Genomic DNA, 20,310 nt, shown 5'->3' on the forward strand with positions numbered 1-20,310 from the left:
CATTTTTGGATAGATTGTAAATATTCCATTCATCAATGCTAAAAAATAATATCTATCAAAATTTGAAAAGCCTCTGAAAATTAATAAAAATATAGCTATGAGTCTGTCATGGTCAAACAAAGACATATCGGTATTGGCGGGACATGTATATCGATACCACGTTGCAATGTTAATATGGCGTCAGAGAGCGAAAACGTTGTTATGGAAAGTCCAGGTAAATTGTTGAAAAATGACAAATACCTACATTCCTTCGACCGGACATAGAGACCGTTGATTAAAAATTCAGTCCTGACTAGCCCATTTCGGAAGCTGACATTGCCACTTAGCTGGAGCAGCCCACTAAAGCATTTCGAAAAAAAGAGAACATCACGAGGCAGCGAACAACCCATAATACCGCGCGTACAGTTTATGTAAACCGCATGGATTAACCAAAACAGTTAATTGACGTTTTCCAGGTCGCCGCACACGTTCTGGTCGGAAGGCCGCATCCCCGGCTGCATCGCTGCCAACGAGAAGCACCCGACGCACATCCAAGCGGAACGTACAGGTCAGTTCATCCCACGTAGCTACAGCCTCATCCAGATCATCAGCCAATGATGTAAACGATTGCAATTTCCAGTGTGGGTGTGGCGTTGTTCCATCCGCACATGATTCTTCTCCCTGGAGGAGCGAGTGATTACCTGCAAGGGCCAACTGAAGGCACAGCATCCACTAATGCACTGAGAAATGGCGGGAACCGTTATTAACGACTTTTAATCCTTTCAGCTAAGTGACCACGAAGAAGAGGCCGAAGAGCAAGTGGTCATGGTTCAGGAAGAGGAGGAGCCCTTTAGAGGAACGACCACTGAGGAGGCACCTGCTTTGGAGTCCCAATTCGAGGAGACTCAGCACCAGATAGAGGATGACGTGGAAATGCTGCCAGCCGAAGCTGCTGGGGTTGATGAGAAGAGCTCTTCCTTTCCGTTTGGCACGGTGGCGGAGCAGCATTCAGAGACTAGTGATGATATTAAGGAGACACGCGGACAGGCTGGCGTGGACACCCTGCTGGCTTCTATGGCCGGCGATAATGCCAACAGCCTGCCCTCCGTGGGTGGAAATGACGAGTGTGACAATGTCAAGAAGGCGGACTTTGAGTACAATGTAGAGTCCCTACAGCCGCAGGTAGAGAAAATGAATTCCTCTGAGGACTCCAGCTCACAACATGCCATTGCCGAGGATCTGGCCGATGCGGACACCAGCAATGCAACCATTGTCAACACAGAGATAGTCTCCGAGGATGAGCTACCTCTGCCCAGCAAGCCTGAAATAAACGATGCCGAGGAAGTTTCCGATGAAGAGCTTCCAGCCCCGCAGCGGGCTGAATTACCAGAGGATGCTGAAGTAATCTCGGAGGATGAACTGCCCTCCAGTAATAACAATAACACCGCCACTGAGCCCAAGGCTCCTTTGAAGCGCAAGGCGGAAAATGAAAGCGTTAAGAGCACTGAAGATAAGGATGCAAGCAGTCATGAATCAAGCACAAAGGATAAGTCCTCCGAGCAGTATAATCCGGGCAGTCCCACATCTGAGAGCAACGATGCACAGCCCTCAGAGAAAAAAATCAAGGTCGAAGGTAATTGCTAATCTTCCAATGACTAATAAGTTGGCAGAGATTGACTTACAATATTTGAACCCACAGAATCGGAACCCAAGGAGAAAAAGAAGGATAAGGAGCGCGATAAAGATAAGGAGAAGGATAAGGACAAAGATAATAATAAGGATAAGGAAAAGGAGCGAAAGAAGCTGCCGGACCTAGATAAGTACTGGAGAGCTGTCAAAGATGACTCGACAGACTTCACCGGCTGGACGTACTTGCTGCAATATGTTGACAATGAGGTGGTTATTTAGCCGAACGCCGCATATCCTTAATTCTAAATAAGCAATTTTCTTCTTTCTCGACAGTCCGATGCGGAGGCGGCGCGCGAGGCCTACGACACATTCCTGTCCCACTATCCTTACTGCTACGGATATTGGCGCAAGTACGCCGACTACGAGAAGCGCAAGGGCATCAAGGCAAACTGCTACAAGGTGAGTACCCCACTTACATTTGGTCGTGCAAATAAATATCTTTCGCAATTTCTTGTACTACGCTTACAATTACGATTACAATTGATATTCATATATTTGTTGTTAAATGCAATTTATTATGACCTAATAAAAATACTACATTCAATAAATGCAACATCTACCAAAATACACCGAATTGAGAAGACAATACCAAACTTGCCATGAGACTAGTGCAGCATCCACTTAGGATCGTGTTTTCTCATAGGGTTCGTGTCTGCTAAATACTTTTTACGGGGAATGAATCTGAAAAGGGTACGGGCTTGATTTCTTTTAGATGGGAAAGCTTTATTGGGGGTTCGTCAATTTGTTTTAAAGGCTAAACTAAGTAAATGGAAATATAAAAAATGCCTTAAAATTTGTTTACGTTTCTTTAAAGTAGTTTCTGTTTTGTAACCTTAGTTACACCAAACTTATAATTTCGAGACCGGACGTCGACCTTATTTACCACTCGTACTCCCTACACCTTAGCACTTTTTTTTGGCGATCTTTGCCCCTGAGATATTGTTCTTTATCTTCACGACACTAATTGGACGTTTTAAGCATAAGCCACTCCTGTGTCGCACAAATCACGCTGTAACTCAGCACAGACTAGCTCAACTCTGTTGACCCTCGAACCCCAGACCGACCTGAACCCGAAAGCGACTGGTTCGTCTACTCGAAGTACGATCCGTCTACTTTCTGATCTTCGTACGTTTGTATCACCAGTTACCTCTTCAGTTACGTTACCTCCATCCTTCTTCAACACGATATAAATAGTGAGATCGCATCTCGTACAGTCGTAAGTACAAATGGCGTTTAAATGAAATTTTTAAGTCTCTTTGTGAATTTTCTTGTAAATCGAACACTTCAAGTGAGTGCCAAAAAATAATTCAACTACAACCTGTGTGTTATGTATTCCGTGTACTTGTTAAGTCGCTAAGTTAGCTTTTAAGCCCGAACACCATTCACATCAAAACGATAGCCTTAAGTATCTGAGCACCTAACTATTGAAATATTACTATAAACCACGAATATTTTTATATTTCTCTTCTGCGATCAATCAACAATAAATGAAAAAATCAAAACTTGTACCGAACATACGAAATGACCAAATCCTAGGTGTTTGAGCGCGGACTGGAGGCGATTCCGCTGTCCGTGGATCTGTGGATCCACTACCTGATGCACGTTAAGTCCAATCATGGAGAGGATGAACAATTCGTCCGCTCCCAGTACGAAAGGGCAGTGAAGGCATGCGGCCTGGAGTTTCGATCGGACAAACTCTGGGATGCCTACATTCGCTGGGAGAACGAGTCAAAGCGTTACCACCGTGTGGTCCAGATCTACGATAGACTTCTGGCCATACCCACACAGGGCTATAATGGTCATTTCGACAAGTGAGTTCCACTCAAATTGATTTTGTAACACATGCAAATAATGTTGTATCCACATTTCAGTTTCCAAGATTTGATCAATCAGCATGATGTAACTATCACACTTGCAAACGAGGAGGTCATCCGTCTGCGCAAAGACTTCCACGAACGTCAGCAGAGCAAGTCCTCCAAGTCCTCGTCGAAGCATCGACGGGACAGCAGCAGCAGCTCCAAGGACAAAGACTCAAAGGAGCGAGAACGGGAGAAGGACAAGGATAAGGACAAAGACAAGGACAAGGAGAAGCGAGAATCTGTCGGGGGCGGTGCTGGTAAGTCGCCAAAAGATAATAGTGAAACTCAAGTCGATGAATCAGATAGTACTACCGATTTGACCACCGAAAGCGAATCATCGCATGCAGCTTCAAAGCCCGCGCTGCAGATCGATTTCAGTGATCTTAGCACGCTGAATGACGAAGAGGTGGTCAGCATAAGGGACAGGGCTATCTCGGCGCGGCGCAAAGTCCACAAGTTGACCGTTAGCGCAGTGACAGCCCGCTGGTCCTTCGAGGAAGGCATCAAGCGGCCCTACTTCCATGTGAAGCCACTCGAGAGGGCACAGCTCAAGAATTGGAAGGACTACTTGGACTTTGAGATCGAAAAAGGCGATCGAGAGCGAGTCCTGGTTCTGTTCGAAAGGTGCCTAATCGCCTGTGCTTTGTATGACGAGTTCTGGCTGAAGATGCTTCGTTATTTAGAGTCCTTGGAGGATCAGAGCGGAGTTGTGAACCTGGTACGTGATGTTTACCGCCGCGCCTGCCGCATCCATCATCCGGACAAACCGAGTCTGCACCTGATGTGGGCCGCCTTCGAGGAATGTCAAATGAACTTTGACGACGCCGCTGAAATTTTGCAGCGTATCGATCAGCGCTGCCCCAATCTCCTGCAGCTTTCCTATCGCCGTATCAACGTGGAAAGGCGTCGAGGAGCACTGGACAAGTGTCGCGAGCTGTACAAGCACTATATAGAGAGTACAAAGAACAAGGCCATTGCAGGCAGTCTGGCCATCAAGTATGCTCGTTTCCTCAATAAAATCTGTCATGATCTCGACGCCGGCTTAGCCGCCCTGCAGCAGGCGCTAGAACGTGATCCGGCCAACACTCGTGTGGCCCTGCAAATGATCGATTTGTGCCTACAGCGCTCAAAAGTCGATGAGCAGGAGGTAGTCGAAATTATGGATAAGTTCATGGCTCGCGCGGACATCGAACCCGATCAGAAGGTTTTGTTTGCTCAGCGCAAAGTGGAGTTCCTTGAGGATTTCGGCAGCACGGCCAGGGGTCTACAAGATGCACAGCGCGCTCTGCAGCAGGCACTCACTAAAGCCAACGAAGCACAAAAGAAGAGGTAAGAAATACATGAAGATGTATCCATACTCATTCAATAACCATGTACATTCCAACAGTGATGGCAGTCCTAGTCGCAAAAACTCATCAAGCAGCAAAGAAGGTCCTGTCCCCACAGGATCCGCGGCGACGGCTTACAACAATGGTGGCTCGGCCGCAGCAGTCGCAGGCTACAACTATGGAGCGTCAAATCCATACTACGGCCAGCAGAATACCGCAGCAGCCTATCCCCCACAGACGCCACAACAGGCGTCCTACGACTCTTACTACAATCAGTGGGGCTACGGTTCCGGTGGGGCCAGCGCCAACAGTGGTGGTAGCGGCTACAACTACGGCCAGTGGAGCGGCTATGGCAACTACTATTAAGTTCGCTGCCTAGATGTAACCCACTCCTCCACCTGTAGCTCTAAGACGCCACAGCTTGTTTAGTTTTGCCTTGCTGCTCTGTTAAGTTATACACATATAATTGTAATTTTTTATCAACCCCTATTTGAGCCCACACATTAACCCCACCATTGCGAAAAATAAAATATAACAGCTTTTTATCGGTCCACCATAATCGCGTTGCTTGTATTTCGCCAATATATGCTTGAAATAAGTCGAATTATGCCTAAATAGAAAATTAAATGTACAGATTTACAGTGAGCGCTCTTCGCACGGCTCAACTGAAGTCTACAGATTGGGTCGATACCAGGTCACCTCGCCCCCGTTGCATCCGGTTACAAGGAGCGGTTCCCTGGGGCTAAACTTGGCACACAAAACGACGTCCTGGTGCTCGGTGATCTTGGCTAGCTCAACCAGCTTCCGCGGTTTGCTCTTCACCTCCTCAAACGCCTGACATTTCGGATAGTCGCAGCAGTCCTCACTGTAACCAAAGAGTCTCACCCCATTGCCGTACGGGGAGCAGACTACCCGACCGTCCGCGGAGAATCCAGGTTCCTTGATGAAGCCCGGCTTGGTGTTGGTCTCGGCGGCATAGTAAAGCAGTTTCTTGGCATTCACCAGTATTGAATGACCGTTTTCCTTGAACGTTGGCGTTGTCACAGGACTATTTAAAGGTCGCAGACGCAGCCTGTTTCCGATTTCTAAGCGGACTGTGGTGTCGCTGTTGTTGCTGAAGCTGGAGATGCTGCTGGAACTACTGCTACTGGAGCTACTGCTGCTGCTCTGGTTGCTCTCTGTGGGCGGCGGGGTGGTCAGGGGGCGAGGACTGGTGCTGCTGCCCATCAGACTATTTGCCCCCAATTGTCGTAGCGGAAGCACTCCGCTGCTGATGGCGTACACAAAGTTATAGCCGCTGACATGGTTATTGGAGACGCGTGCACGGTTCTGTCGGATGGCCCGCTCCTGGACTGTGACCTCCGCCGCCCAGATATCTGGTATGAAGGAATCCGAGCGTGTCAAGACTGAAGGGTTGTCAGCGGCGCCACGCCCTGATCCAGAGTTATCCAGTTGGAACACTTGAACTGTGCTGACGCGCATCGGTCTCCGTGCCTGTCTGGGAGTCAGGCCAACCGTATCCTGGTCTTGGGATTCATTCAACGAGCTGCGGCTGGCCAGTGTGGTGGATACTCGCTTTCTCTTGGGCTGTGGCTCCACCTCGTCCTGCTCATCCTCGCTGCGCACCGGCTCCTCGTTGATGTCGTGGATGCAGGTCCACTCGCTCTGCTCGTCGCAGCTGACGTTCCTCGTCAGCATGCAGCAACAGTGCGGGTGAATCTGCAATGCCATGATCATTTCGGCGTCGTTGTTCTCCGGAAAGTCGGTGACCAGCTCCACGCGGTTCTTTTTTTGACGCTTGGAGAACACATGGTCGTACTTTGCGGCCTGCGGGATATACTGTTCACCCAACTGCATTAGTCGGTAGATACCGGGCTGGAAAATCAAACGAGCTTATTAGTTCACCATCTATCTATATATGTAACCATTTCATTTATCTGGACGAAACCAATCTTTAACCAATCTGTGAAAATCACAGTGATATTTACAAACTTTCTTACCCTGAATCCGCACAGATCTTTGTGCAGCGTAGTGAGGTCAAGGTGATGGATAATCATAATGTATCCACCGCTTGTGCAGAGAACTAGCTTATCGCCCGTGGGCGAAATCCTGCAGCGCATCAGTCCACTGGCATGAAATACGCGCTGCGAGATAAGTCCCTGTTCAGTCTGCGAATTGATATCCCAGGTGAAGATGCTGCCATCGAAGCCGGAGCTTACGAGCAGCTTGTCCTTGGAGGAGTACTCGATGTTCTTCACCCAGTTGGAGTGGCCGTGTAGGACGCGCAACTTCTGCTTCATGTTCCGCAGGTCCCACAGTGCCACCGTAAAGTCATCGGAGCCGGTGGCGAAGAGGCGCTCGTCAAAAAATCTGCAGCGAGGATTAGCAACGAACCTCCTCGAACGCAACTCCTACACTTACTTGATGCAATTGACACTATCGGTGTGGGCGTCCGGTACCTTAAAGATCTCCTTCTGTGTGATGGCATCGAAGACGAGGACGCACTTCCTCTCCGTGGCGGCCACGACAACGTTCCCATCGGCATTGAATTCCAGGTTGAAAATGGCCCCGGTGCGTCCCGAATCCGTGGGCCAACAGTTGGCGTGGTAGCTATTGAACATGTTCATCGAGCTGTAAATCCGCCGCATCAGGGAGTTGTCGTCGCTCCGGTGGATGTGGAAGCCACTTTCGCGGCGGCTCAAGTACCGCTCCATCGTGTGTTCCCTGGGATCTCTCAAGTGGATCGGAAAACCTAGAGGAGTGTATGGGCGTGTGCCTTCTCGCGATTTCACAGGCACCGCGATGCAATTTCCCCGTGGCCTTTCTTGTGTTTATTCTGAATCCAGGGCTGCAACGCCTTGCAGCTTGTAACCGATTTCTTTTTACAACTGAACAATGAAGAATCAAGAAAGTCTATTAATGGTAGATTAAACTATTATTTTAAGGCAGGGTTATCATCTGAACTTAAAAAATCATTTTTTGGCACAATACTCTGTCTAATGGAATCGATTGTTTTTGCTTCGCCGTACTATGATTTACTCGAAGTATTTTTCTTCCAAAGCACTTATTGGAATTCAATATATTTTGAAATTATAATGATACAATTTCATAGTATAGCTCTAAAAACGAAGTGCTTTTCACTATTTTTAAAAACAGGAAACAAAAATCTTTTTAGTAAATATGTACAATTTGTTTTAGTATTTATTCTGCACCTATATAATATTAATTATTATAATAATTGTTGACAAAGTGTTGATATTTAGTGATAAGAAATTGCCAATTATATTTTATTGCCTAAATATTTTTTCAAAAGAGTTTCATAAAATTATACTTAATATCAAATTTTCTAATTTTGAAATAGGCAAAAATTCGATCCTATCGATAGCACATCAATTTCTACCAACCTTGTTAACCGCTTACCAACACTAAACCTATTGAAATAAACAAAATGCAGGTTCAACTGGAGATAAAATCTTTAATCATGCTAAATTACCGTTGATAAAAGCCTTTTGTGACAACTTTAAAGATCCGGACGAAATGGATCGGTTTGCTTTTAAGATCGACGCTGCCCTCAAGGCGAATCTCTGCAAGATCTGTCGGCTGTGCGGCATCGATAATCCGAGAAAAGTGCAAATACTTTTGGCAAATGAAGAAGACACCATCGATCTGGACGAGCCTAGGATGTCCCAGAAAATCTACGAGCTGGTGGGCTTCACTGTGGGTAGTTTTTTTAAAAATGGTCCTAGCCAAGTTAACCAACGCCCTTTGCAGGTGTCCGTGGACGACAAAATGCCGCAGACAATGTGCAGTCAGTGCGTGGATAAAATCAATGATTTTTATGAGTTTCGGGAAATGTGCTATGCGACGAATAAACAGACTAGAAATCTATTGGGATTGAAGCAAATAGAGCCCGCAAGAGTAAGAAATTCGATTAACTATACTATAAATAAGGAATATACAACCTAATGTCTTGTTTACGCCTCACAGTTAATTGATCTTAAGCACATCGTCAAGGAGGAACGGCCAATTTCTGGTGCAGTTGGAAAACGGGGAAGGAAGCGTAAAGGCGAGGAATCCAGTCCAAAAAATAACAATGCCAAGCCACAGGTCAAAAAGGAGTCCTTTGTGTGGCACAAAAAGCAAAAACTACAGCCATCACAGATGGCATCATTAGTGTCCAAAAGAGAGGCGCAGATGTAACTATAATATACTTTCCTCTTGCTCTATTTGTAAATAATTCCCTTTTTTATTATCCCAGCAAAGACGAGCCCGCTGAACAGGACACAAGTCTTAAGGGATCACCGAAAAAGGCCGGTCGAAAGTCTACTTGCAGCGTTTGCGGCGAGAAGTTTCTCAGCAAGGAACTAGCCGACGAGCACAAAAGCCTGGTGCATGTGCCTTCGATACCGCGCTACATGTGTAATGCCTGCAACCAGACGCACCACAACCAGAGCGACATACGCGCCCACCAGCTGTGGCATAAGCTATCCAAGACTCCCTACAAGTGTCCCCTGTGCGAGTCCAGCGTGGCCAATGCATACGCCTTTACTCGCCATTTGCGCGAACACACACCGCCCACTCCCGTTCAGCTGCTCGTCCTGGACCGGGAGTGTCCGCTGTGTAAGAAGACTTTCGTCACGAACTTCTTCTACAACACTCACCGCTGTGCCATCCGTAAACGCAAGTGCGGCGGTTGCAGTCGCACCTTGAACACCGAAGCGGCCTATATGCGTCATGCGCCAACCTGCCCAAAGATTTACCTCAACCACTCGAAGCACATCATGCCTCAGGTGGTGACCAATGAGGCGCAGATGCTCATCAAGAACGAGATCGAGGAGGAATTGATAGGTCTTCCGCCGGCCACAACAGTGCCGCCGGATTTCGTCATAGACGACGGTATGCAACCAGTAGTGGTTCTGGAGCGCCTGTCATCGCCACTTCTGCGGTCTTCGTCTGGAACCAATCAACTGGTTGATGCCAAAAGCAAAAATAGCGATAGAGTTTCTGCCAGGAATTATTTGAAACGAGTGGATCAGCTGCTGAAGAATACGATGAACACTCTGGTCAGCATCAAGCATGAGCCGGAAGTGCACATCAATGACACGGGGCCAGCTAGAGGTCAAGCCGAGAGTGATCCCGAGCCGGAACGGGATGAAGAACATCCAAGTTTTGGCGATGATATCCAGGCAGCTAACGGTGACAGCGAGGAGGAATGTCAACCTGAAACAGGATCCGATAAAATCTCTGCTGCTGCCTGTGACGATATTCCCAGTGTATCTGTTAAACAGGAACCCGAGTATGAAGGCTATGAAAAGCAAACGGAAGTGAAGCAGGAGCCCCTGAAGCTAAAACTTAAAATAACGAAGAACCATGGAAAGCTGAACTCTTCGCTCATAGACGATCTGGATGAGGCTGGACAGGCATTTGGCAGAAGCGGCAAAAAGAAAAAGAAACGAAAGCATAAGGAACGGGAGAAGGAAGCGCCGACCGAGACCGAAGACTGTCGAACAGAACCTCAGAATCAGCCTGCGATTAGAATCAAACAGGAACCCGTCGATTATGCTCCAGAGGCCACTGTCATGACCACTATTCCTATGACTCAGTTTGAAAGCAGCTTAAACGAAAGCGAACCAAGCGAAGAAGTCGATGAGACCATGATCCAGAGTCCGGAAGATGTTAAGCCAAATCGCATGGAGCTTGATCGTATGATGCAGATCTCTAATGTGACCAGTGGCGTGGATATGGCAGAAGAAGCAATGGCATTAGAGCGAGCTGAAGAAGCCTGTCCCGAGGAGCCAAATCAGTCCCTGCAAAAGGTGAAATCCGTAAAGTCCATAGCGCGCAAAAGCACGGGAGGTGCGGAACGCAAAACGTGTAGCCCACCGAGGACGAACATTCTGCCGCAGATTGTTGCCGTTGTGAGCGGCGAGTCGGCGTTCAATATGATTTCTATCAAGCCGGAACCGAGAAATCTCGGATATGGAGACGAGGAACCAGAAGAACAACAAGAAACTACAGAAGAGATTAATCATAATGACAAGATGGAAGAGGAGGATGCCTACATAGGCAGTTTAGATCTAAGTAATGTATCAGTGAAACAGGAAAGAGAGTTGGACATATGCGAGATAGACGCCGTGCACAAAAACGGATCGGAGAAGAGTGATGAAGACGACGATGGAAATGAAGACAGTGCATCATCAGCCGATGAAGCAGAGGAAGCCATGGAGCAGGACGCGGAAGAGCGCATATATCGTGAAATCGAGTTGCCACCATTAGAACTTCAAAACGAGTCACCTAGGAAAGATGTGGAATCCGAAGGAATGGATACAGAGGTATCCACTGCATTGCCTGCCAGTGAAACTCCTCCGCAAACTCCGGACGTGCTGGGTGTGGAAAAAGCAGAAGCTTCTGCTTTTAGTTTGGTCATAACCAACATATGCAGTCAAGCTGTACCGCAACAATCGGCAGCATGTTCAAATGAAAAAGAATGTTCAATAGGCCCAAGCTCCAGCACTACAGATGAACCTCATTCCCACACAGTGGAAAATGTCCAGTCTTCTGCAAACGACCTCCAAACTTCTACACAAGTTGCCATTGCCCCATCATCCCAGCCTGATCCTTGCATTGTCTCTCAGCCTGCAGCTTCGCCCGAATCCCAAGCAGATACTAAGGATCTCCCTCCCGCAGCTTCACAGATCCAATCCTGTACCACAGAATCTTTGCCGATTCAAGCCCGTATCGAACCTGAGGATCATTTAATAGAAAACGGTGCCTCCTATCTGGAATCACGTGCTCAGGTCGACTGTCAATCCGCCGGAACAGAAAATCCTTCTGTTGTCTTGGAGCAGAACGAATCCCTCCCAAGTGGAAGCTTTGTTTCGCCTATACCTGAAAACCCCGCCCCAGGCAATTCACCACCGCACAACGATGAATCGGAATCTCTGGACAAACCAGAAACGGCAGCAGGGAGTGCAGATTCTTTAGCAACAGTGTCCCTTGATGCTCCAAAAGATACTGAATCGCTTGCTTTGCCACCGTGCGATGCAGCGATCATGGATAGTAATTACACATGCGACGAGGAGCAGCAAAATGTGCTTAATCATGAGCTCTCGGAACAGCAAGTGACTACAATGGAACACAGACAGCTACTCGTTCACGAGGAGCAGCCGGCTTTGCTGGAGGTAATACCACCAGGACTCTCGTCTAGGCCGATCGAGGAGAATGAGAACCGCATTAACGAGCAGCAGCAGGATCTGGAGCAGGGGGAGGAACGGCCACCTCGTTTCCAGGCTAACGACGACTCCAATATCAACGAAATCGCCGAGAACAATAACAACGCCAACATTGAGCGTGAATTGCAAGACGATGCGCTCGGGGCTCAGGAAAACGTAAATCCATAGACTTCGGATAGCTGATTAGCCATACCCATATATCCAATTTATACTGGCATGCCCTCCTCATTTTGTTAGGAATTGTAAATATATACGGAATAATGAATCGTGCTTTTGAAATTACGATACGAGTAGAATCGGAGCTACCACGAGTTGAGAATAAACTTCTTTCGGATAGCATTAGTTTTAAGTTAGATATACACAACTTTATTACATAAATTAATGGCTTATATGTTAGCATATGTAATTATTATGTATTTAAATACATACATCGCACAAAACTCTTTAGACATGCGTACACACATTAATTCAAAATCTGATCCACATAAATTTCTCGCTCTGACAAGCTTATTGGGTTTATTAGTTTCAAAAATGTTACGAAAACATACATATACGTAATCTTGATTTAAATACAAGCACACAGAAGAAAAATGACTACAAGTTTGCATTAAATGCGCTCGAACTAAAGGAAAATACTTATGCGTTACTAGGTCATCAATCGATTGGGTGTAACTGGATGAATAGACAGCTTTAGCGGACCCATGGGTGCCCGAGGAAGCCTTGTGGTCAACATAATTTGAATACATGCCTATTGGACTTAGCCACACTTACATTACATTTGTTAATAATTATTTCAACAAGTAGTGAATTATTACTGAGCAAACTTGTAAATTTAGTTTATGGTTAATTGCGGGCAAATCTATTAGTTTAAATATTGTATTTGAATAACTCTCAGCTGTGGCTTTATTAATAGCAGTCACAGATTTCTTTTCGTTTGATCCTTCCCTTTGTTGTAGATTTATAAAATATATTCACTATAATAAATTTTTATCGCTCAGTTTACAGTTTTTCAGTTCGCTTAAAGGTGAATCTCTAATTTTTCACAAACTCCTCTTATATTTTGGTGTTCTCAAGTTTTTGGCACAGTAGTCTGAACGGGGTTTGCAAAACTCACCCACATATTGAAGAAACACTCGTGTGTATTATTCATATTTAATTGAGCAGCTTTATGGATATGCAAATGTGATTTGGAACAAACGAAAACGGGCAATTGCTGATAAAATTTCTTAATTTGTGGTTATCCTTTAGTAGATTTTGCTTTTGTTTAGCGCGTACAATTAAATTAAAGAGGTATGAAAATTCACTAACAGTATTTACAGGGATTTATCTAACGATAAACCAAAATGCCAAAGCACAAATTAACTTATTGCTTATTTTTGGAATAGTGTCTGCCTGCCCCTATCGCATCGTGTCATCCATAGTTCCCTTAGTCCCACTCCCCTTCGTTGTCCGAGGACTCGGTTTCGTCCTCGTCCGAGTGGATGGCGTTTCCACGCGCCGCCAGCGCTCGACGCAGTGCATCGGCTAAGGCGTCGGTGCCTGCTCCACTGTCGCTGTTTCGCTGACTGCCCAGCTCCCGTTCCTTGGCCGGTTTTAGAACAGTGCCCTGACGGATATCCTTCATTAAATCGCTGCGCGAGTCGCCACTTCCAGTGCTGAGAGCAGCCGTGTCAACTTTCTGTTCGGATAAAGTCAAATACATGGAGAAAACCAAACAAAAATTAAACTTTCGTTCACTCACCTTCAGCTGGGTTCCCTTGCGTATGGCGTCCATTAGTGCATTGCGTGGATCTGGGGCCGCCGGAGCTGCTGGCCGGGCTGCTTGAGTCGGTGCGTGTGTGGTCGTGATGACGGGGATCTCTCCCACTGGCATGGGCGGGGGCGGTGGAGGCGGCACCGCCGCTGGTGGTGGCGGTGGTGGAGGTGGCGGCTGTAACGAAATTCAAATTATAACTTGTCCATTTTAATCGGGTACAGATGACTTACCGCCACAACGGGTGCACTGACTGGTGGCGGTGGTGGAGCGGTGCTAATGGGTGGTGGTCTGTTAGGTGGTGGAGGAGCTCGTGCGGCGCCCGGCACAGTGACGGGAACTGCGGGCGGTGGTTGTCTTGCCGGCGGCAGCGGAGGAGCAGTTCTTTGGTTGCCATTCTGAATTGAGAGATTGGATTTAGTTTAAGGAAAGATGCATGTTTAAAATGGCTAAATGAAAACTTACAGATGGATGACGGGTTGGCACCGGTGGCGGCATGGGAGCCGCTGTTTCCGTAGGGGATTCTACACTGTATTGCTTCACCGACTCCAGGACATTGTTGCTCTGTATGAAGTCGTAGATGAAGGCGCGGGTGTCCCGATCCTTTAGCTCCACTTCGGAGACACCTGCCTTGACGAAGAACTCGTTCAGCACTTTGTCGTTCTCGTTGCCCGTCAGATCAAATCCCTTCTCCGCATCCCAACCCACGTGGCTGAGGTGCATAAAGTTTGTCGGCTGGCTGATGTCCGCCTTGGTCACCTTGCGCTTCTTGTCCTTCGCATGGTTACCCAGACCGAAGCTACTGGACAGGAAATTCTTCGACGGCGCTGGCGCTGGTGCAGGCGTTAGTGTCACCGAGTTGATCTTGTTGTTCCTCAGCTGAACGCCGTCCGTGGCGGAGAACCCACCTTGCATGGGTGGTGGCCTGGCCGGCTCCCGCTGCACCTGAGGCAATGGAGCATTGGGCGCCTGCTGGCTTTTCTGCCGGTTGCGCTTCTCTTGTCGTTTGCGGTTACGCGTCTCTATGGTGGCGTCCACAATGCGGAAGAAGGAGTCGCACTCCTCCTCGGACACGAAGTTTAGTCCCACATGACCATCCTGAACGGATTTACATATTAATATTGTTAGGTTAGATACCTAAACTGAGGGAGGATCAGAAAGGTTACTCACACTGCCCTCGAAGGTGAGCAGGAAGGGTCGCGACTTGACCACCTCCATGCCATCGTAGATCTCGTGCTCCCAGATCAGCTCGTTCTTGATCAGGCAGTAGGCGCGCATGAAATAGGATCGGATGGCGCTATCCTTGACGAAGCACACCACCCCGGTGTGTCGCTTCTTCCAGTGGGCATGGGCGCTGCCCTCCGTCTTGTAGATCTGCACCACGGCGGTGTTGAGTGTCTGAAAGTGGAGCAAGCGGAGATTGCGTTACACAAATTTATGACAATCGATAGAAAGATAGAAAGGCCCAGGGCGATTATCTAATACGGGCGAACAAAAACTTCCAACACCTTCAGTTTGCGCCTCATTTGAATGCAACTATCAATCCGACGACCACGAACTCAATGAACTGTCGCGCTCGAGCTGCTAAACTCATCTGACTTTCGGTTTCGCTAGTTTTTGGCCATCGAGTCGATGGCCCCCAGTGAGTGTTGACTCTTTTGAATACCGATTAGCCTGGCCAGCTCTTGCAGCAACTGCAACTGGGAGTTGAATGGGCAATCCAGCCGTTTGGAATGAGGAGCACGTAGCCCCGGTTGATGGAGGGCCTAAGTCTAGTCCGTGGACATTAATCTAGTGGAGAACTTTCCGTGGATCAGTGCATTTTGCTGCAACAGTGCAACAGAGACTCATAATGTGCACAGGCAAAAATTAACTATCATCCACTGATTTAAAGTGAAATTGTGTTTCCCCTAAGATAGATGGATAGATGGTTCCTTCGAATTAATAAAAATTGTTCTCTGTGTCCTTTGTGTGACGGAGAACTTCGTTTATGACCCAGACAGGAAATGGTGGCGACACTCAAAGAAGTGCATCCTGCACTGCCACTGAATTGCCGCAGCAGAATAGTTGCCAAAACCATTATGTGCAAGAAGCTCTGCTGCCAGAAAAGTCAAGGCAAGGCTTATTTATTTATTGAAAACTTTGTGCAAGGACAAAGGAATTACCAGCCTCTTTTAGGCCCGACCAAAGTGAGTGAGTGACTTGGTGGCCCTAACATTTGGCATTTGCCTGAGGCCAGAGAATGACCCTCAACCCGAATCGTTGCTAATTGATTCAACTTGCCGCCCCTGGGCGATGATCCAAAATGTTACGTGCTGGCAATTGAAACACTGCAGCCGAACAGCAATCCAGCATTATCAATTAATGAACACATTAGAGATGGATGGATGGATGGTTGGTTGGTGGATGGGCAATGGCCATGCAGAAGCATTTGCAGCTGACCTTTGGCTCAAATAAAAGAGAAAGAGGCATTGACGAGCCACTGAATTTTATGTAGCTTCGGATGTGGAAGTGGATACTTTCCAGCCCACACAACACAGCACAGCACACAGCTTGTATCTCTGGCAAAGTGCGAAATTGTGAACACATTTGAATTTTTATTGATGCTTAGCTCTGGCTTTTTTTTACTCGCGGCAACTGTGCGCGGACATAAGTAGCATTGTAAAAATGATGTCTTGCCTTCTACGTACAAGCTGCTGTTTCTTTTGAAAAGCATTAAAATCGATGGAAAACCAGCGACAGCAAAAAGTGGTCATTGCCACCGAGCGTTTGGTTCGATGGAGCGGGGGATAGGTGGGGGTCTTAGCGGTACAAGTCAACCCAAATGGGCCGAGCGGTAAAATGCTCATACGCCCTGTGGCCAACTTATTATGTCAGATTATAAATAAACATTTATCCGGATATCTATAGATACCACTTTAATCGCAATGTATTTAGAGAATGTCATTGCTATTTAAAGATGCGTAAGAATACTAGAAGTGAGTCAGCTACTTCCCTTGTTTATTAAAATTCTTTCGATAGTAATCAAAGCTAGCTAATTATTCAGAGAGCAAAAGCTGGGGCCTGGCTCACACTAATCCAAACTTAAACATCAATTAGAAAGTTCGGCCTGTGCAGAAAAATGCGTTAAATAAGTGTATACAAATAAATGCGAGCAAGAGTTGCGACAAGCGACTGCCAAACCACAATAACAACATCGGGTTTGCTAAGCTGCAGCTTTGTGTGTTATCACACGCTGAATGTGACACTATATCGCACAAAGACGGGCAGCATTCGATACGGTGAAAACAAGATATGGTTTGGTGATTGATTGAATATTTCCCGAGGGCCAACAAAGGCTTGCTCTTGAAAAAAACACCAGGTAATCTCTTTCTTTATCTCAGAGAGCAGAGCAGGGCAAGCGAAAGATGTGGGATTAATGACATAATTTACAGATTCCCGAACGTTTTCATCGACTTGCCCAATACCCGTAGCTTCAGTGAATCAAAAGCAGAGACTAAAATTATGAGAAGTGGATTGGTAGTGCCTTTCTGTGCGACTTCAAAAGGGGCCAACTGCCTTAACCAGCCCACTGGTTGCATTACTTTGGCAGAGTTCAAATGCATTTGGAAATGTTTTGTCAATGGAAAGTTGCGAATTAGCAAAGCGTGAATTGCGAATCGAAATTAGCGATTTTCTCATGTTGTGCACACCATAATTATCCGCATAACGGCCGCCGTTAAATGGCCACATTCCAAGTTTCCACTCCAATTTCAGGGCATTCTTATCGCACTTGGCATTGGCCGGTGATTCGCATCGGGCGGGCGGATTGATAAGATAAGGTTCGCCTGTATTTCGCCTCAAATACCATATGTGCCCCAACTCTTATCACGACCCAATGGGCCAAACTAATGGTTTCTCTTTCGTTTCGCACCACAATCGGCTTTGGCACCCCAATACTACGAAGGAATAGAGTTGGAAATAAAAAACTAATCAAGAAGTGCAAACAACTGCGCTTGTGGCCTATCAATGCCGGCTCAAGCCGTTTGCTGATAGAGGCTCTAGGAAATGCTAGGTAAATATTAGTAATGCCAACAAATTCTAACAAATTGCTCTAGTAACACTGGCCAGCACACTCGGACTCTACTCTAAATGAAATTTATTTATTTGTTATATACTCATTGTCACGCCTAATTAGCATTTAATACGAGAATAGTGCCCAATAAGTTGTAATCTATGTATGAGCACCATAAAACAGCTGTGTAACAGTGATTCATCTTGTTTTATTTTTTTTTTGTATAGCACAGCGAACATTAAAATGACTCAAGTAGACTTTCCAGCGAAAGAATATGGCTTTCAGATAAAACCAAAGCTAATAATGTGTTCGATACTTTTTCTATAAACTCCCATGAAAATTTGATAACTGACCAACTAACTATAGTGCATAGAACTCCAATTTTGTTCACAGTTTTTAGCTTCCGGTGCCATCTTTAAATGGGCAAAGAAACCATTCGACTATGTTGGGCAGTGTGCAAGTGAAATTTGGTAAATATGCCAGGCAGCTGCCCGTAGAATGATATTATGATATAGGGTTACTGTGCTTCTGCGTAGCGTCGAGTGAAATTCGCACACGATGGGCGACACTTGAGCCGCAGGAAGTGCTTCATCAAGCTGTGGGATTTGCTCGGTGAAGGCGTTGGCGGAGGAACACAAACCATGTCATTGCTTAATTATTAATCACCCGATTGGGGGCATTATGCATCATCAGTACTCGACTCACCTGGCACTTCTTGCCCAGCAGCTTGAAGACGGCCTCATTCTCCTCCTGGGTGAGCAGCGTGCTGGCGGCATTGACCTTCGCCCGCGGACCGTCCTGCGACCTCATTCCGCTGCTCATTTGGCCGGTGTCGTTGGATCTGGGTCTGGTGCTGGATATGGGGATCTGGGCTGGTTTCCCTGCACAATACGGACACAACACGCATTTTATTGTGTGGCGAAAACAATACGCAAATGAACAAAAGCTAAATGTATTAATTTAATATCACAATACGCAGGGGACCCCGAAAAAGTAAAAAGTTCATAACAATAAAGGCACACGGAGTTACAGTTGAACTTCGATAGGGTGAACAAAAGTTCGGGATCGTAGGGTTGACGATATATGAAAAGTTTTAGCTGAGGAAAAATTACATATATTAAAGAGGTCAGAAACAGTATATTTTTTAACGTTTAAATGATTTATTGAAGTCAACGCCTTCGAATATAAAAAGATAACTACACTTGATAGGCTGCCTATTTTTTGTACAGTGTACAGCTTGTAAAAACTCCGATCTTCAGAGAGTTTGAGCAACGGAGGCCGAAGTGTGTTGCGAATAACCCGATTTGGGATCGAAGAATTATGGTTTTCGGACTGCTGAATCGATGGACAGTATTGTCTTTACGGTTTTGAATGGTTTTCAGCCCGAATTACGGCCAAGAGCGCGAGCGAGAGAGACCGAGACCTGCGCTGGCTATGACGATGTAGCTGGTTATGGTGTCGGTGGGGCTGCGAGCGGATCGCCTGGGCTGAGTCACGGTGCCCGAGAGTCGGAAATCAGAAGAAACAGAAACAGTCAGCCAGCTGCGTTTGAATGTGGGCAAAAGCCAGGCCAGTGGCAAACTCTTCGAAAAGAGCCCTTATCTTTGGCGAAAAGCACTGATTAGGTGTGCGCATGTATCTAAGTGTGATACATGCACAGTGGTCTGGGTTACTCAACATTCGGCACTCGCCTCAAGCCACCAACCACCCCACTGTGCGCCACTCCGCAGCTCCAAGATTTGTGACAACACCTGTCCGTCGTCGCGCCAGGTGGGGTGAAAATGCAAATGTAAATAGACAGACGCTGCTGCGGATTGGGAGTAAGTCCATGGGTTGGTTTGGTTCGGCTTGGATGGGATGGGATGTTGGGCTCCCCAACTCAAGGTCTCGGATTTCCCGTGTGAGCTGCTCTGCTGGGGGGGTCGCCCATTGATTTTTTGCGTTTATTTTCGTGCACTGCTCTTCAATCTTTCGTTTTTTTCCCACACACAACACAACACACCACAAAATCTGTGTAGTCTCTGGCCTTGCAGATTCCGGGATTCTTATCGGGAGGCTCTACTGGGCGCGCGTCCGCGTCATCGAGTGCATTGCGTTGAAAACGAGTGTTCCTCGGGTGAGTCGTCTGTTCGCGGACGCACAGCTAGTTTGTTTATTCATTTATTTTTTTCACTTTAATTCAATTGCTGGCCAGTGTGACCGAACGAACCAGTCGATAGGCCAAAAATACTACCCTTTCGATAATTTCCTAAAATATGCAGCAAGCTCTGCCAAGGCCCTGTGCAGACCATGCTCGAGACTTTTAAATTTTGACCACCACTAGTTCCGCTTAAAACTTTAAAACATATCTGAACTATCCGTGGGAATAGTACCATTTTGCATTTACATTATTTTTTCCGTTAAATTAAATTTGTTT

General features: G+C 46.6%; 4 protein-coding genes across 7 annotated transcripts; 2 read left to right on the plus strand and 2 right to left on the minus strand.

Annotated features, from left to right (window-relative positions):
• The first annotated feature begins 75 nt into the window (after window positions 1-75).
• LOC6729957 (pre-mRNA-processing factor 39) lies at window positions 76-5,414 on the plus strand. 3 transcript variants are annotated; one of them, XM_016177706.3, is made up of 8 exons: window positions 76-214; window positions 456-547; window positions 766-1,612; window positions 1,679-1,875; window positions 1,942-2,067; window positions 3,205-3,479; window positions 3,540-4,856; window positions 4,915-5,414. In XM_016177706.3, exons 1-8 carry the CDS (start codon window positions 109-111, stop codon window positions 5,219-5,221), a joined length of 3,267 nt encoding a protein of 1,088 aa, XP_016036721.2. In that variant the 5' UTR covers window positions 76-108; the 3' UTR covers window positions 5,222-5,414. The 3 variants fall into 3 exon arrangements, with proteins under 3 accessions (XP_016036721.2, XP_039151730.1, XP_016036722.2); XM_039295796.2 differs by lacking the exon at window positions 4,915-5,414 and having other exon boundaries at window positions 3,540-4,151; window positions 4,211-4,391; XM_016177707.3 differs by lacking the exon at window positions 4,915-5,414 and having other exon boundaries at window positions 3,540-3,784; window positions 3,858-4,066.
• Window positions 5,395-7,812, minus strand: LOC6729959 (DDB1- and CUL4-associated factor 10 homolog). Its single transcript, XM_002105217.4, has 3 exons — window positions 7,277-7,812; window positions 6,856-7,225; window positions 5,395-6,730 (listed from the first exon to the last, which is right to left on the minus strand). The coding sequence occupies exons 1-3, from the start codon at window positions 7,567-7,569 to the stop codon at window positions 5,528-5,530; spliced, it is 1,866 nt and encodes a 621-aa protein (XP_002105253.1). The 5' UTR covers window positions 7,570-7,812; the 3' UTR covers window positions 5,395-5,527.
• Window positions 7,813-8,229: 417 nt separating this feature from the next.
• Window positions 8,230-12,536, plus strand: LOC6729960. Its single transcript, XM_016177709.3, has 4 exons — window positions 8,230-8,572; window positions 8,627-8,773; window positions 8,843-9,051; window positions 9,114-12,536. The coding sequence occupies exons 1-4, from the start codon at window positions 8,393-8,395 to the stop codon at window positions 12,253-12,255; spliced, it is 3,678 nt and encodes a 1,225-aa protein (XP_016036724.1). The 5' UTR covers window positions 8,230-8,392; the 3' UTR covers window positions 12,256-12,536.
• LOC6729961 (neural Wiskott-Aldrich syndrome protein) lies at window positions 12,427-20,133 on the minus strand. 2 transcript variants are annotated; one of them, XM_016174520.3, is made up of 7 exons: window positions 19,897-20,133; window positions 18,600-18,775; window positions 15,011-15,238; window positions 14,306-14,938; window positions 14,074-14,238; window positions 13,829-14,017; window positions 12,427-13,765 (listed from the first exon to the last, which is right to left on the minus strand). In XM_016174520.3, exons 2-7 carry the CDS (start codon window positions 18,714-18,716, stop codon window positions 13,514-13,516), a joined length of 1,584 nt encoding a protein of 527 aa, XP_016036726.1. In that variant the 5' UTR covers window positions 18,717-18,775; window positions 19,897-20,133; the 3' UTR covers window positions 12,427-13,513. The 2 variants fall into 2 exon arrangements, with proteins under 2 accessions (XP_016036726.1, XP_039151731.1); XM_039295797.2 differs by lacking the exons at window positions 18,600-18,775; window positions 19,897-20,133 and adding an exon at window positions 15,349-15,381.
• Between the last annotated feature and the right edge of the window lie 177 nt (window positions 20,134-20,310).

The sequence above is a fragment of the Drosophila simulans genome, chromosome 3R (assembly GCF_016746395.2).
Source record: "Drosophila simulans strain w501 chromosome 3R, Prin_Dsim_3.1, whole genome shotgun sequence".
Lineage (NCBI taxonomy): Eukaryota > Metazoa > Arthropoda > Insecta > Diptera > Drosophilidae > Drosophila > Drosophila simulans.

Excerpts from the sequence above, each read along its gene's own strand:
- LOC6729957 (XM_016177706.3), top strand. The coding sequence starts at position 109 with ATGGTCAAACAAAGACATATCGGTATTGGCGGGACATGTATATCGATA. Across the intron at positions 1,876-1,941 it reads TGCAATATGTTGACAATGAG|TCCGATGCGGAGGCGGCGCG; the intron begins GTGGTTATTTAG and ends CTTTCTCGACAG. Across the intron at positions 3,480-3,539 it reads TATAATGGTCATTTCGACAA|TTTCCAAGATTTGATCAATC; the intron begins GTGAGTTCCACT and ends TCCACATTTCAG.
- LOC6729959 (XM_002105217.4), bottom strand. The coding sequence starts at position 7,569 with ATGGAGCGGTACTTGAGCCGCCGCGAAAGTGGCTTCCACATCCACCGG. Across the intron at positions 7,226-7,276 it reads GATAGTGTCAATTGCATCAA|ATTTTTTGACGAGCGCCTCT; the intron begins GTAAGTGTAGGA and ends TCCTCGCTGCAG. Across the intron at positions 6,731-6,855 it reads AAGATCTGTGCGGATTCAGG|CCCGGTATCTACCGACTAAT; the intron begins GTAAGAAAGTTT and ends TTGATTTTCCAG.
- LOC6729960 (XM_016177709.3), top strand. The coding sequence starts at position 8,393 with ATGGATCGGTTTGCTTTTAAGATCGACGCTGCCCTCAAGGCGAATCTC. Across the intron at positions 8,573-8,626 it reads ACGAGCTGGTGGGCTTCACT|GTGTCCGTGGACGACAAAAT; the intron begins GTGGGTAGTTTT and ends CGCCCTTTGCAG. Across the intron at positions 8,774-8,842 it reads AGCAAATAGAGCCCGCAAGA|TTAATTGATCTTAAGCACAT; the intron begins GTAAGAAATTCG and ends TACGCCTCACAG.
- LOC6729961 (XM_016174520.3), bottom strand. The coding sequence starts at position 18,716 with ATGAGCAGCGGAATGAGGTCGCAGGACGGTCCGCGGGCGAAGGTCAAT. Across the intron at positions 14,239-14,305 it reads TGCCAACCCGTCATCCATCT|AATGGCAACCAAAGAACTGC; the intron begins GTAAGTTTTCAT and ends CTCTCAATTCAG. Across the intron at positions 13,766-13,828 it reads GCAAGGGAACCCAGCTGAAG|AAAGTTGACACGGCTGCTCT; the intron begins GTGAGTGAACGA and ends TTATCCGAACAG.